Genomic DNA, 16,537 nt, shown 5'->3' with positions numbered 1-16,537 from the left:
TGTGAAAACCTTTGTGCCTGTAGTTTGCAAACACTGATAATGCAGGATGTCAGTAGGTGATGGACTGAAATTCAGATGGAACCAAACCCTGGGGCAAATTATTTAAACAGCTAACCCCTAACTTCTATAGTGTAAATTATTCCAAATGTAACTATTTCCAAAATTGCAATGAAAAATAACACTGTGATGGATACTGTCTTGTATCTGACTCTTAAATCTCATCATACTTCCACAACCACTCCTTGAATCTTGCCATTTGTAGAAGCAAGCCTAGAGAAAGTAGATTTGGGACAGTATGATAAAGAAAGTGAAAGGTAATGCCATAAGATAAGAAATCAGGGCTTTAGTATAAGATGTTGCAGAGAAGCCCAGACTCAAAACTGGAATCTCCGCTAGTTTGATGCAGGCAATTTTCATAGCAATCTTTATAATTTCACCACCTGTGCGAGCTGTTGAGAGCATAGCATGCTGTTTGCAATCAAAATGTGCTGTGTTTGAGCTGATGAACTGGTTCCTGCTAGGAATGTTGATGTGATGGCTGAGCAGCAACAGGATTCCAAATCTCATATATGTAGCACAAATTAAGGGCTGCTCCCTTCAAAGCTTAACACCTGCTGTATAAAATGGATGGTTTCATATCTCCGTTCCACCCACAACAGAGACACATCCTTCCCCCAAATCAGGGGAGATTGACGTGTAAATCCATCAACAACAAAACTATTCAGTATCAGCACAGTGCCAAGATAACCATTATCCTGTGCCAGACTGTGGCACTCAGAGCAAATTTACAATAGCATAGTGGTATTCTGGATTTGGGGTGAGCTGATTTGACTAAGCTGTGATGAAGCTGCCACGTGAATATCATGGTATTTTGCCAATTCAAGGCAGAGGCATTTCCCAGCAACTATTAGCCATGGTAACTATGAGCAGAAGCGGTACAGTTCCAAATGTCAGATACTTGGGATGAACAGGAGATGGTCATTGTTCTCCTGCTCTGTTTGTGGCTCCCCAGAGACATCTGACTGACTGCTGTTAACATGGCATGCCAGAATGCCTGCAAATTATCTCCATTGTAGTAAAATTGTAATGTGTGAAGCGGTTCTTAAAGAGAGGAAGTTTCCATTCTTCTACTTGCTTCTCCATCACCTGCAGTTCAGTCTGCAAAACAAGGGGTTTGAGGGTACAGGTGCTTTTTTCACCTTCCTAACACTTCTTAAGATTAAAATTTCTGTCATCTTTGATTTTGGAGCTCAAAATATTAGAGTACATTTGCCTATCAAAGATGTGTTGTAGTACTATTGGCTCACCTGCTCCACTTGTAGTAACCACCTTGTCCCTGCTGCGGGCCCCATCCCCTTTGGTGGTGTAGGCTGCGATGCTGATAGAATAGGTTGTTTCGGGTAAAAGGCCTCCAATGAGGGTTTCCTGTGGGAAACAGACACTTTTAGTTCATTATCAAATTAAGGAAGGCAGGAATATAAGAGCATTTCTGTACTTTGGATAGTTGACCCATTTAGTTTCAAAACACACAAGAAGGAAAACTGACCCTGAAGTTTTATTAACTTTTTAATGACATTACTTTGGATACAGGGCCTCCATCTCTCGCATCACTGATGACAAGTGAAAGTTGCATTGAAAAAACATGTTCCTAGGTTGGTTGATGCAATCCAGTGTTTTCTGGCCTTTGTGATGTAAGCCAGGGTATGTTTTGTCATAGGCTACTTTTTTGTGTTTCCTGTGCACCTCCCTTTGCCAGAAAGCACCCATTTTCACTAAATCAGGTGAACAAATCCACACATTTTTTCCTATTTCCAACATGGGATGAAAGGGTTGGTTTGTCTGGAGCAGCTTGTCAAACTCAACACTTGCAACTGCCAATGCAATTGCAGCAGGCGTTAGTTGCAGCCCAATTTCTAGACAAATTGCCCAGCATATAATTCTGGATAGCCAAGGAAGTTCACTGCAAGAAACAGGGACCCAACAAAATACAGCAAACTGAAGTGGGAAGGGAAGAACAACTTTCCCACAACTTCTACCACAAGTGAACTTGTTACTGGTCAAAGGGTTTCAGTAGTTTCACCATTTCCATCCTGGTAAGACTGCCAGAAAGGGAAGATCAAGCTGGTGCTAACTGGAAGTAAATGTCTGTTAACAATTAATCTCTTTTTGTTCTGGTACTGACAGACTAATAATAATAATAATAATAATAATAATAATAATAATACCCCATCCATCTCTAAACGGCTTACAGCATATATAAAAAATCAAACATTTAAAACTTCCCTCCACTTGCCTTCCCTTGTTGTCTTGTCTTTTAGTCTCTGAGCCTGGCAAGGTTCTGTGTCTTATTTTCACTTATGAACAGCACCTTCCAGCAGCATCATATATTGAATTTTAATTGTCATGAGATGCTTATCGGAGACAAAGTGCTTCCTCATATCAACAGGCCACAAACAAGCACATTCTTTTGCTATACCTGGCAGGGCAAACTGCTACACAGCCATGTAATAAGGGCATGAAGCAGTCTTCTCTGTTCATAGTGCTGCCATTTACCCCACAGATACATGGGCAAAAGATTAAAAGGACTGGTTGGAAATATATTGTAACAAGAAAGTAGCAGCCCTTCCATCACAGTTAAAGTGTTAACTTCAGTACATATAACAGAACAGAAGCAGACCACTACTCACTTGTCTCTTCCAGCAGAAGGCCCTGGGATGAGCAACAATATAGCTAGTGGATCTGCCACTTGCCATAACATGCTCACCAACCACAGTATTCAAGAGTCTTGCTTCTTAAAAATAAACTACCCATGATACATACATCAGGAAACATGTAAGGCGAGAGAGCAAGCATAAAATTCTACACAATTCTACACAATTCTACACAAACAAAGGCCACAGGATCTATAGGCCACAGGATCTGTTACCTTCTCAATGGTATTGTCCCCTGCTGTGCAGGCTAGAGACACCAGCAGGGGCAAGTAGCAGTAGGACCTTGAACTATCTCACTGGATCATTTGATGGGATTGGCTTTGTAACCATAAGCCTACTCCAGCTCTCTCAAACCTTCTACATTCTATTGGCAAATATGGACCCTTGTGGAGGACACCACAGAGAAAGACCTGCTCAAAGACAATCTCTAGCAGTTTTCTAGTAGAATTTCAACCATTAACCCTATGCATGAAGGAATGACTGTTGATGCACAAAAATCAAAATGTGATATAACCAGGAATAAATCTGTATTGTGATGGATAGATAGAGCACAATCTCTTCCTAGAACCTTGGTTTGTCAGGGTGCTTTGCTTTTGGCTGTCATGTAATTGTTAATTACTTGAATAAAACAAACAAACAAACAAATAAATGTGAATAGGCTTTTTCTCATTGGCAGCCCAGGTAAGTTACAGGATTCAGCCACCTAACCCAGATTATTCCTTCATTGCTTTCATTTGCAAACCCAAATTAGCAAACAGAAATCAGAATGACACCAAAATCAGAGTTCAAGTAAGATTTCCTTTTCCCCCTGGAGTTGTATGAGAGAGCAAAATCAATCAATGGCAATAAATTGATATAGAGGGAGATACTCAAACACACAACACGAAGGCTACGAAAAGATGTAGTCATCACCACAGTCCACACAGGAGAGTAATTCTCACACAGGGAAGAGCATGCCACTAGAACAAAGCAAGTTAGGGGGAGAGAGGAAAGAAAGAAGGTGGAATGAGAGATACCATACATAGGGCTGTCGCTGCAAACCCCTTCTAAGCAAAGTCCTTCTGCTAAGAGACGAGGGAAGCCACAGCAGGGTATGTAACTTAATCTCTCTTTCTCCAAAGGTAATTTTCAAGCTTGTTCCTCCAAATTTATATCTCAAAATTACTTGGAAAAATTGAATTTAACTGTTTGAATGTGATTGTGTTCTTATTACAGCTTCTGTTTCAACCAAAGGTCACAGCTGAGAGAACAGGGTATTTTTCACGACTGGGATCAATGAGGTTTAAAGATTACAGATCTGACTCTGCCATGTAACGAGCTGGACCAAAGACTGTAGAAAGTGGGCTGCTCCCCCCGCATCTGCCTGAAATTGCATTGCAACAAGCTGGAAATACAGATTATGAAAAATGTCAATTGCTTTTCTGCATTTAGCAGCAATCTAAATGCCAATTTGCTCAGGATTTGTGGCTGGTGGAAGCTCTACAGAGCAACTCCCTAGAAATATCTGAGGATTGACAGGGGTGTTTTGACAGCACTATGCACACAGATTTCACAAAATGATCCTCAGACCCATCTGATCCAAGCAAACACTCTAACAAATGGTACTTACGTGGTCAATAGCGTCCTTAAACCTTAACTGATGGGGGGACAGGAAGGAGGAAAGAGTAAGGGAACTGTGATGACAAACTATGGATTATTAACACATGCAAGCACACACACAAGATTTGGCACTATCTGGACCCCCAAGTGTATCTACTGCTTTCTTCCACAAACACCTCTCTCACGCAAAGAACTGTAGCTCTCTTTCTATCCGCCCCCCCCCCCGAGAACTACAGAAACAACTCCCCTCTTCAAACTGCAGACTATTTAAGGCTGCAATCCTATACACACTAACCTGGGAGTTTGATATGTTACATTATGTAGGTACATAGGCTAGCTCTGGACACCAGCTTTAGAAACAACATATTGCTACTGTTAGCAATAAAGGAATTAACAGTAACAAGGAGAAACACATGTGAAAATAGTATGTTCCTCCTGTAGTGAATAATCCTAGTGGAAATAGGACATAGAAATGTCTTTGGGAAATGCTGTGGCTGGACTCCAGAGCCTCTGATGAGACAGCACAAGCCTAGAGACTCAAACCAAACCAGGAAAAATGACCTACCAAAGCTTCAGGGCAATACTTGCCCTCCCCCCTTCCACCAGCTGAACCCTTTCAACCATAATTCTCAGACTCCTGTAACCCTCCCTGTTAAGATAAGCAATAGCTGTGTACTGAGATAAGCTTCCTCAAAAACCAGCCAGAGAAGCAGCATGATCATCAGTGTAATCAATTTCTAAGTTTCTTGCATCAAGCAAAGTTACTTAAATTCTTGCAAAGAGTGCATTTACCTAAAGTGCATCTTACAAAGCAAGCAGATTTATGGTGCAGGTGTCATTTACTCATCTCTTTGCCTTCCAAAGCAACATGCTTGGGTTCTGAAGGAAGGCTCACAAGGATTCGCATCCACCCCACCCCACCCCACCCTGGGCAGGCAAGTGATCTCATACTACTGAACTGTCTGGCCAGAGGAGCTCTTTGCTACAACTTGCTCTGTAGAAAATGAGTTTGGCAGTGACACATATGTTTTCACTGGCAGCAAAACTCAGAAGCAAGCTCTTCATAACAAGTGAGATCCACAGCTACTAAGGCACCTGCCAGCAGCAAAAGCTGTTGTAGGAAGAAATACCTGAAACTGCTGCAAAGGCAAGATGTCCCATAGAAGTAATCAAGTGAGCCACAGGTTTGTACATGTCCATAGCCCTGCTTTGGAAACTCCCCCTCCCCTCAATTCTGCTTCCTCCACTTCAAAAATGTACTGCCACTATCTCAATCACTGCCCACTTCCATTCCCAACAATGGCATTTTTAAAATGTGTGTAATTGTGTTTTATGAACTTCAGTTTTTCTTGGTATGTATTAAGATTGTAATAATGTTGTCACACTGCAGTTGGTGTGACCAACTGCAGAGTGATGACGGAACAGCAGGCAGGCAGCCCAGACAGGCAGGTGAGTGACACGGGTGACAGGTGGTCCGGGCAAGTGGTGTGGGTTGTGGACAGCACAGCTAGTCACAGAGAAACAGCCAGGGCAGGGCAGTTCCCCACAACCACAGTTTTGGTGTCAGCAGCACTGGAGGACAATGAGGCAGGAAGCAGCAGCAGAGCCAAATGTCCGACACTGACCTTTCTGATGTTGTGCGGCTCACCTGGGCCACCCATGCTGCTTGCCTGGTCTGCCTCCCCCTCTTGCCTGCCTGCTGTTCTGTTGGGAGGCTGTTGCTGTGCGAAGGAGAGAAAAAGCCTGCATATTAAAATGCAATTTCTTTTTCTCTCTTTGAGTGACAGTGGTGGGACAATTAAAAGGAAACTTGCAGCAGAGCAGGAGTGCAAAGGTGAGAAAAGACTTTCTCCTCTTCATTTACTTCATTTCACCCTACCAGTGGTGAAGTGTAAAGGGGAGAGCCTTTGTGTGAGGGTCGGGGGGTTGAGGTGTAAAGTGGAAGAGGGCTGGGGATTTGGAGGGGTGACATGTAGACAAGGCTGGCAAGCAGTGAGAGCAGGGGCGCAGGCAACACCTATGCAAAGGGGGATTCAGAGGATGGAGAATTAATAAAAGAAAGGAGGAGATAGGGAAGAACACACACTGAATATCAAACAGAAAAATCTGTGGTATGTTTCAATTCCAGCCCACATTGGAGCTAGGCACTTTGTCTACAGGAGAAGAGTTTGGGAACCCACAAAATAAATTCAAACTGGTCTTCCTGGGGGAGCAAGGTGTTGGGAAGACATCCTTGATCACAATGTTCATGCATGACAGTTTTGACAGCATGTAACAGTGCAAAGGAGAAGCCATTCTCCTAGGATGAACGAGACACAAAATGGCACAATTATTCAAGACAATGATATGAACATCTATCCTGCCTGTTCACAGAAACATGAAAATATGCACAGCTGATCACTGCTCAAGAATGTTGCAACCTATGAGGTCACAGTGTGCTACATCAAAGGCTGGTTTCTTGCTCAGCCACCTGCAGGTGAGACTGCAAAGGTGGCTTAACTTGCTCTGTGTATATCAGAATGTGAGCTTCTCTATCTGTATTAAACTTGCTTTCTCTCAAGCTAATTAATAATTACATTTCTCAGCTGCCTGCTCAGAACTATTCTATCAATATGAATGTTTGTTTTCACCCCACTCTGGGATCCATTGTGATGAAGAGTGGGTTAGAAATATTATAAACAAAAGCAGTAGACTACATCCAAGCCTGTGTGCATTCGATTGATTTCCCTCATGCTTTGAAGTTGTACAGAATTTGGTACTAGAAAGAGATTTCTGCCTTCCGAGCGTTTTAAGCTTTTATTGACAAAGGAAAAATACACACACAATATTTTGTTTCTAATGGCTGCCAGCCCACTACATTCTTCATTCAAAGCCCTGCTCCATATCCTGCTGTTTGGGGACATCCAACTGATTGGGACATGGGACAGTGGCTTCTTGGTTGTGGTGCCTAAGCTGTACAATTCCTTCCCCAAGAAGCCTGAATAGAGTTTTCAAGAGTTACATATTTTTTTTTGCTTCACCAAGCTTTTAGCTTGATTTGAGGTTTTTATCCCTGCTGTTCTATATTCTGTTTTATTATTCATCAGTGCTTGTATTTTTTATTATGTCCGGGGGCCCTTTGTGAAGCTTAAAAATGGGGTATAAATTGTTTAAATAAAGGAAGAAATATCTGTATCTTCTAGAGCCTTTATGGACTGCTGTTGTTTAATTCCTATGTTTTATTCCTGCTATTTTTAATATTTTATGTATTTCTTTTGGATTGTATTTTATTTTACTACTTATTTTTGTAAGCTACATCTAATGTTTCCTGAAAAGTGAGGGGATAATGATAACAATGATCATTATAACAGAATGATGATAGATTTTGCATATATAAAATGTATTGAAAATATGACATCCAAGCCAATATCAATAAGCAGACCGTGAAAGCAGACTGTGCAAATGAGCAAAATGCTCCAAACTGCAGGAGAACTCCACAATTTCCCTGAAGGGCAAAGCAGAAATATGTGAAGCAGACCAGCATCCTGGTGGCACCCATTCAATCTTAACAGTTTATTTAAATGTAGTGTTTACCCTGACATCTTCACCAGACTCTAATCTCCTCACAGATCAGAGGAACCTCCACAGAAGGAGCATCTCTCTGAAATCTGCTCCAGCCAAATGTCTGAATTTATGAAACCGTCACCTGCAGATAAAAACATTTCTCTGCTAAACCAGCCCAATTGCTTCTTAAGTATTTAGCGTTGCTGAGTAAGATAAATGGGTTTTAGGAAGGCAGTGGCCTTAATAAAAAAGATTCAGCTGCTGCCACTGCTTGGGAGCACCAGAACCAATACAAGCAGAGCTAACACTGGCAGCTGGTATTTATGCTGGCTGCAATGCCCTTACAGCATTTCATTTTAGTCTTCATCATGACTCTCTATAGCCACTGTCTCTCTGACCATGTCTGCAGTTCTGGGGGAGAGAGCTGTGATATGGATTACTTGGACTAGCCCTACCCTGACATTTATTTCCCCTGCGTGTGAACTGTCATTGTAGTGAAGATTTGCCCTAGAAGCACATACACACGCCTGCTGAATGCACATTAATTCTTCACTTCAGGTGTCTTTTTTTTGTTTTTTGTTTTGTTTTTACCAATGGATATCATGTGGGTTTTGCTAATAAAGCCAACTTAAGTGGTTACAGAATCCTCGTCTCAGAGGAGAGGTTGCTATTCTTCTTGTTCTTTGGTGTGGAGATGGCTAGTTCTAAAGACATATTTATGTGCTTGTGCTATCTCAAGCTGCTGTCAGGGACTGCTGAGCTAGATGGACCATTGGATTTGACTCATCCACAGCATGCATTTAAAGCACAGGGCTTCCCCCAAAGAATCCTGGGAATTGTAGTTTATCCCTCATAGAGCAAAAATTCAAACTACAGTTCCCAGAATTATTTTTTTTTGGGGGGGGAGACACTATGTGCTTTTAACATACAGTGTGGATGTGATATAAGTATAATACAGCTGCCTATGCTCTTATTCTATTCTGAAGACTTGCAGCTTTTTAACATGGCCCATCTAGACCAGCATCCTGTTCTTATGGTGGCCAACCAGATGTCTGTGGGAAGCCTCCAAGCAGGACCTGAGTGCAAGAGCACTCTGCCCTCCTGTGATTCCCAGCAACTGGTATTCAGAGGCATCCTGCCTCTGACAGTGGAGGCAGAACACAGTCCTCAGGGCTAGTAGCCATTGACAGCATTGTCCTCCATGAATTTGTCTAAACCTCTTTTAAAGCCACACAAGTTGTGGCTGCCACTGCTGTCTGTGGGAGCAAGTTCCATAGTTCAACTATGTGCTGCATGAAGAAGTACTTTCTTTTCTGTCCTGAATCTTCAAATGTTCAGCTTCACGGGATGTCCACAAGTTCTAGCATTATGAGAGAGGAGGAAAATGTTTCTCTGTCCACTTTCTCAATGCCATGCATAAGTGTATCGACTTCTATCGTTTCGCCTCTTACTCTCCCTTTCTCCAAGTCCCAAATGCTGCAACTGCTCTTCACAGGGGAGTTGCCCTTTTCTGAGCCTTTTCCAACTCTACAACATCCCGTTTGCGTATTCCTGTGAATACTAAATATGGAGCTAGATAAACTAAAGACATAGTAACACCCAACTGAATTTTGTACCAAATTATTGTGCTTTGATAACCTAGATTATTCTTGTGGTTTAAATTAATTGTGAGATGCTAAACACAATAGGGAGGAGGGTGTAACCTGACTTCAAAACAGTAACACTAAGTACTGGAAGACAAATCCACCCTTTTCTAACTGATGGGTAAATTTCAGGCGCTTCCTACACATTCATATTTTTCCTTACCTACATATACGAGGGCTAGGAAATCTTGTTCATTTTTGTTCTCTGACCTGATTATGGCTTCCTGAAAGCTCCCATATGTAATTTTAATACATAATCTTAAGTGTGTATGGGATTGTAAGAAATGGCAGACATTAGCTTCATTTTCTTATAGTCATCTGAATAAACTGACCAAGTTTATTTGTTCCATCTATATAGTCTTTGTCTCTATGCCTCTATGTGTGAACATTTCCATAAGGAGGGAAGCCTGTGGCTGCAAATCAGACAGTCTGAGAAGAGACTCTACTGTTAGATGCCTTATTTGATACCACACAGTATCAAAGTACAAGGTGTGAAAACAGCCCAGATCCAATCCAAGGATGAACTGAGCCAGGATTGGCCTAAGGCATGAGCTCTACAAAATACTGTGAAGTATCTCAGCCGGAAACTGGATGATCACATAAGAAATAAATGAAGCATGGCATCAGGAAGTAAATCAGAATGAAGCAATGCCAGGGCTAGAGGCAAGCAGCGAAGCAGGAATGGTCAAATCCAACTTGGTCTGCATCTGAGCAATGAGTTACTCAGACTGTGTAGCTACGCTAAGAGACAGCAAGGTTTATTTGGCTTTTGTGTTCCAGGAAGCAGGAAAGTGTGTACATGGTAAGGCAGCCCTCCTGGTCCCAACTAATATGATGGATGGATGGGCAGTTGAAGGGGGAAGGGGAGGAGTGGGAAAGGGCATTCTTTGCCCAAAACAGCCTGGCAAGCAAACCTCCCAGGTGGGCTGAAGATTCCCTGCCTCTGTCTCCAAGGTCCAAGTGGAAGACAGTGGTGGAGTGGGATGAGGTGGCAGTCTAACCTGCCAGGCTCAGAAATATTACATAATTGGTTCTTAACTCTGTTGGGACTCGCTCCCAGTCACATGGCTGAGGAATATCAGAGTCAATAAAATGTGCATGATAAAAGCACTTAGCACTGTAGCCATAGGTAGGGAACAAAAGAAGTACCGGGGGGGGGCACACACACAAGGAAATGTTTCCCCATCATAGGGCCTCAGTTCCCACCTTCAACAAGGTCAACTGAACCTATGGAACCCCTTTCTATATAAATTTACCCTGGAAGGGAAGTAAGATAGGAAGAATCTAGGAACTCAGCAAGATATGGCAGCAGACTACTATAATGCATTTCTACCTTTCAAAGGAGAAGGGACGCGGGTGGTGCTGTGGGTAAAACCTCAGCGCCTAGGACTTGCCGATCGTATGGTTGGCAGTTCGAATCCCCGCGGCGGGGTGCGCTCCCGTTGCTCGGTCCCAGCGCCTGCCAACCTAGCAGTTCGAAAGCACCCTCGGGTGCAAGTAGATAAATAGGGACCGCTTACTAGCGGGAAGGTAAATGGTGTTTCCGTGTGTGGCTCTGGCACGCCAGAGCAGCTTTGTCACGCTAGCCACGTGACCCGGAAGTGTCTGCGGACAGCGCTGGCTCCCGGCCTCTAGAGTGAGATGAGCGCACAACCCTAGAGTCTGTCAAGACTGGCCCGTACGGGCAGGGGTACCTTTACCTTTCAAAGGACAGATGTGAAGGGACATTAGCTAGCCTCTGATCTCTGCCATATGGGGAAACACTAATGCAGAGACATGCCCATGAAGGACAGGAGACCATGGAACATGCACTTGCAAACTTAGTGTTCTAAAAGAACAGTGGTGAAATCTGTTCTTAATGCCCAGGAAGGTTCATTTTCTCTCTAACAGAGGACCCCCCCCCCCCCAGTTCAAAAAGCAAATGCAATCAAGTTATTTCATTTAGAGGAGATTAACAGCATAGTTTACTTGGGACCAAATCTTTAACCCCAAAGACCAAAAGAGCACGGCAGCAAGTTGATGATTAATTTCACCAGCCTAAAGGACAACTTTGAGGAAATTGGAAGAGGCATTGGGCTGCTTCACAAATACAAAAATTCGACAAAGTCTGTAGGAATCATGATGGTCTAAGCTGAGCAGTGAAGTCTTGAGCTAGCAGGTCTTTGTCTCACTTTATTCCCCCCCCACACACAGTCCTTGTTGGGGTGGGTGGGTTTGGGTTGTATGTGGGGTGGGTAGTGGTTGTATGTGTGTTTGGGGGGTTGGCTGTGCTTTACTCCCTGCTGAGAAAGATGCAAATGAATCAAGTGTTGTATTAATGAGATTTATTAATTAGTCAACATAGCTCTCCAGTAATCCTATTGGGTGCCATTCAAATAGTCTAGCTCACAAATGATCACACCTAGACTGCAACTGTAGAAGTCCCAGAAACGTCTGCCTTGTCCTGCTCCCTGATACTCCCAGTTCATTCCATCTCAACCCTTTCCACATCGTTCTCTCCCAAAATTTGTTTTAGGCTCTCAACTACAGTAAGGAAACCTGTAACAAAGAAAATGCATGTTCTTTGCCATAATATAGCTCTCTTTCTCTCTAACCATATAAAGTGAAAAAGCCCACGACAAAGCAAATACAGACCCTTCTCCAAAATATATTATTTCTCTGTCTGTCCATGCATGCATCCATCCATCCCACTCATACCAGGATATACCTGGGACTCTGCTACCATGACGTCTTTCATGATAGGCAACCCAACTGGCTCATTATTCTCCAGCTTCACACAGATGACTTGGTAGCCTCGGATCTGGCCATGCTGCTTGTTAGAGATAGGTGACTTCCAGGTAACACGAATGGTTGTGGAGTTCACTGATTCTACCTCCACTTTCCGAGGTGGAGCACTGGGCACTGGAAGGCACATGAAAAAATTTCATCAGAGACAACAGCATTGCTTCTGGGGTGGAGGAGACACACATTTTGTTGCACACATCACCCCAGATTACAAAGCAGAATTCACAGTAGAGTGAATGGCAAATATCCATGATTGTACTGCTGGACTAAGCTGTCCTGCTATTCAAGGTGTGGCATAAGGAGATGCAAAGCTCTGTGTAGATTACTAGTATCCACACAACCCAATACATACATATCAATGAGTGGACATATTACAGGCACAATGGGAACATAGTTAATGATTTACCATGAATATGCCAGGAGCGTCCACTTCATACCTCCTTATTAGTGAATGGAAAAGCAAACCACAACCCCTAGCTATGGGGATCTTTAATTATTTATTCGATTCCATGATGAGAGCTATACAATGGAAGTGCTAGACACAATCTAGTGAAAAGGGAATTACACAGTGTAGAGGCAGCCACGAAGAAGACTCTCACCAAGGTCACTAATAAGTCCAAATTTCTGAGAGTGGTGGAACTACCAAGAGGGCCCCCATGCTGATCTTAGCACCTGAGATGGTCTGTAGGGAAATCAGTCTTTCAGTTAATTGGGGCCCATCATTTAGGGCCTTAGACACTAATATGAGCACCTTGTCCCTGGAAATGAACTGGCAACTGTTTTAAAACAGGGGTTATGTTTCGAAATGGAACCCCATCTGGCTGCTGCATTTGAAGTTTCTAAGTAGTGGCAGCCCAGCATTGCAATAATCCAATCTGGAAATCACCAGAGCATAGAGTACAGTAGCCAAGTAAGCTCTGCGCAAAAGGGGCTGTAGCTGGCAAACCAGATATAGTTGGAAATAGGTCTTCCTAGCCACTAATGACACCTGAGCTTCCATTGACTATCTTGGATCCAAGAGTACTCCCAGACTGCTCCTTCCAGGAGCTCCCATGATGCAGAGCAATAGCTACCACATAACTACTTTTTGGAAACAGCTCCAAGGGTAGACGTGGAACTACTGTAATACAGTGCCTCCAAACCCTGGAGTTGCTCCAGAAGAATACCACGGTCAAAGGTATCAAAAGCCACCAAAAGATCAAGGAGAACAAGTAGGATTACACTCCCCTCATCTGTTTCCCAACAAATGTCATCAACCAGGGGGACTAAGGTGCTTTTTGGTGTAAAGTCTGGGCCTGAAACTGGACTGAAATCAATGATTTACTGTGTCCAAATGCTGCCACTGATGAAAATTTATTAAATTTATCAAAATTGCTCTAAGGTCAGCTGCTCTATAGCCTAAAGTGGGAGGCTGGTAATGAGGGAGGAAGGCAGTCCTAGGAGACTCTTATTCTTGGCTGGCCATTCAGCTTACAGAATGATTTCCGAGAGCAGTGTTCCTTCCAGAGAGTACCCTTGCTCTATTGCTACTCAGAATTTGCTTGAAAAAAAAAAGACCAGAATTCTGTTATTGCAGGGGAAATCCACAGCCCCTGTAAACACACTGTGTCCCATTTGCTAGTGCAGAACAAGGTTAATTGGGGGCAGAGAACTGGATGGAACCTGTAAGGACTGTTCTATGCAGACACTCGGCAGGCAGGCAAGGCAGCCGCTCACCCTCTGGCAACTGGTTGTTTCCACAGATCTCACTCTTAATTGCAGATAATTACTTGAAGAGGAGCACAGAGGGGAAAGATACATATATTAGCAGGGGGAGGAGGCAAGCCTAATCGGTGAATGAGAAAGGGGATCATGGACCTCATTCCATCTTTCTCCATAAACTGCAAAATGGGGTGTCTTTCCCTGATGGTTATTCCTCATCCGAAAAATGAGTGGAAAGCAAACTACATTGCAGTGTAGTAACTGGACAACACCCCCCTTCTGCTCCAACAGTTAGACATGGCTGGGAAAGTGCTTGTGACGGTTCTGTCAAGGCACAGCAATCATGAGACTTACCTATACCTGCCGATAAAGGGCAGAGTCTTAAGCTAACAGCAGCTGCCAAGGGACTGAATTGTTGGGTCAGTGGAGGTCGCCCCAATTATGAGGAGGGTATATTAGCTACCAGTAATATTTCAAGATTCAAAAAGCACTCTCACCCCCTTTTTGTGAAAAATGAGTGCATCAGAAGGTTTTAAAACCACTCCTGACAGAGAGCTTAGCTGGAAGAGCCAACTGTACGGCCCTCAAACTTATGCAGAGAGCTTGCTGCGACATTTCTAGGGTAGCAGTGTCCCTCCGGCTAAGGCTTTGCTAAATGAGAACTGAAGCAAACAATTCAGGCAGCAGGACATACAGATGTGCAAGCAAGCTTCAGAAGTAGGCAATGAACATTGCTATGCAAGGCTTTACAGGGTTGCAGTGGTGCAAGCAACAGCACAGCATGGGTGGTACAACTGAAGTATGCCTGCTCTCCGTTTACTGAGTGGCTCCTTTTTTCTATTTGCCTCTCTGTGCACTTTCTGGTCTCTGAGGCAAGGATGCAGCCTGGGAAGTGCCTTCTGACAGTGCAAGGACTGGCACTTTCTACAGAAGAGATTTAAACTGGCATGACATATCTGACAGACTAGCCATAACAATGCAATTTTTGCTTCAGAATGTCCTTGATAGAGAGCTGCTTTGCCCATGTGATAGAGAAGAGGAACAGATTCATGTAGGAAGCAGGCATTTTGATTATATTTCATACATATTAACCCCTTCATTCTTATTGACTACATTTAGACCCCCCTTTCTGTAGAGCCGAGAACAGCACTACAAATGCTATTCCTTTGGCAGGACCCAAAAGAGCCCTTGTTACCTTCAGTCACGGGTCGGGAACCTACCGTCTTCATCAGTGCGAACCCAGACCGGGATGCTCTCTGGCCCAGGACCCACGTCTGTGTGAGCCCTCACCCACACTTTGTACTCTGTCCATTTCTCCAGGCTGTTGATCTCCCAGCTTGAATGCTCGTGTCCAATGCCCTCAACCACACGCTTGCTGTTGTCCTCTCCTTCCACCGCTTGGTATGCGATAGAATACTGTGTGATGACTCCATTGCGGCTCTGAGCCGGTGGTGGTACCCAACTTACCCGGATAGAGGTGGAGCTGGTGCTTACACACACGACCTCTTGGGGTGGGGCAGAAGGGGCTAGGGATAAATAAAATGAAGCAAGTGGGGAGATGAGGGGAAATGATTGGGCAAAATACATAATTTACAGGGAGCTCTTACCCAGCCAACAGAGCCTCAATAAACATAGAACAAAACCCACTAGGCCCGATTCAATTGAATAGTCGTCTGGCTATTCCCTCTCATTACCTGTGCACCCCACCAACTACTCTGGGGGATTGGGTGAACCCCCAGAACTGGGTGCAGTGGGGGGGGGAGTAGAAGTGATATTATTCCATCTGGCAAGCAGATATGCTATTCCGCCTGGCCTTTAATTTGAATTGAGCTTGATCTATTATTTCCTTCTGTTCCCTCCCCATCCGCTTTCATGAAGATTACCCGCTCTGAGACCCCACAGCTAATTCTCCCCTAGCCTCCTCTGTAGAGGTTGCCTAAAAAGAAGAGAGAACTAGAAAGTACAAGACTTAGACAGATGTGAGATCAATAGGATAAGTAACAGATGAGAATAGGAGAGCAGGAATCAAGAAGGAAGAATCTGAAGTATGAAAATTATTGAAACCAAGAAGAAAAGTAAGGACAGTGTTGTTTTGTTCCTTGAAAAACCTGATGATGCTCAAGTTGAGGAAGGCTATTGGAATATACATCTTCTGAGGACAGTCTGACTGTACACTAACTGGCAAGCAAGCAATCCTGGAGAACTGGATTCTTTGCATCTGACATATTGCTCCAAACCTGGGAGCAGGGCACAGAACTGGAGGCTCCTAAGGCTATGAGGAAGGTTCCTAAAGAGGTAAAAAAAGTACTACAAACAACACTGCTGAGGTGGACCTGAAAGGTAGAGAGTAAAGAAAGAAAGCCAAGGCAATGCAGGAAAGTAGACAAAGTGAATATAGGTATAACCCAAGAAGGATACATGGGGTATGAGAAGCAGACAAGAAGAGAGCCTAAATTAACTGGAAACAATCCTTTTACTAATGAATTTGGAGATTTTGGAGAACAGGCCTCACTTGACAAAGCTCTCAGCAACTAGAAGCAGAAGAAATATCAGCAA

At 43.6% G+C, this 16,537-nt stretch overlaps 1 protein-coding gene and 1 long non-coding RNA gene across 26 annotated transcripts in view; one reads left to right on the top strand and one right to left on the bottom strand.

Moving 5' to 3' along the window:
• PTPRF (protein tyrosine phosphatase receptor type F) overlaps nucleotides 1–16,537 on the bottom strand; it is a 474,052-nt gene that overhangs the window by 47,258 nt on the left and 410,257 nt on the right. For 10 of the 25 annotated variants that reach the window (XM_083510759.1, XM_083510768.1, XM_083510752.1 and 7 more), the window contains 4 exons: nucleotides 15,202–15,507; nucleotides 12,204–12,397; nucleotides 4,321–4,347; nucleotides 1,308–1,425 (listed from right to left, as the gene is read on the bottom strand). In XM_083510759.1, coding sequence (XP_083366885.1) covers nucleotides 1,308–1,425; nucleotides 4,321–4,347; nucleotides 12,204–12,397; nucleotides 15,202–15,507 — 645 coding nt within the window. The remainder of the gene's footprint in view (nucleotides 1–1,307; nucleotides 1,426–4,320; nucleotides 4,348–12,203; nucleotides 12,398–15,201; nucleotides 15,508–16,537) is intronic. The other 15 variants (XM_083510749.1, XM_083510756.1, XM_083510770.1 and 12 more) reach the window with 3 other exon arrangements.
• Nucleotides 4,356–12,139, top strand: LOC310710197. The gene is made up of 3 exons (XR_014527886.1): nucleotides 4,356–5,494; nucleotides 6,098–6,144; nucleotides 6,684–12,139. It is a non-coding gene; the product is annotated as an uncharacterized lncRNA (long non-coding RNA).

Source organism: Podarcis liolepis, assembly GCF_965112155.1.
Source record: "Podarcis liolepis genome assembly, chromosome: 6".
Lineage (NCBI taxonomy): Eukaryota > Metazoa > Chordata > Lepidosauria > Squamata > Lacertidae > Podarcis > Podarcis liolepis.
Note: the sequence above shows the minus strand (reverse complement) of the source record. Positions and strands in the feature narration are given on the sequence as shown.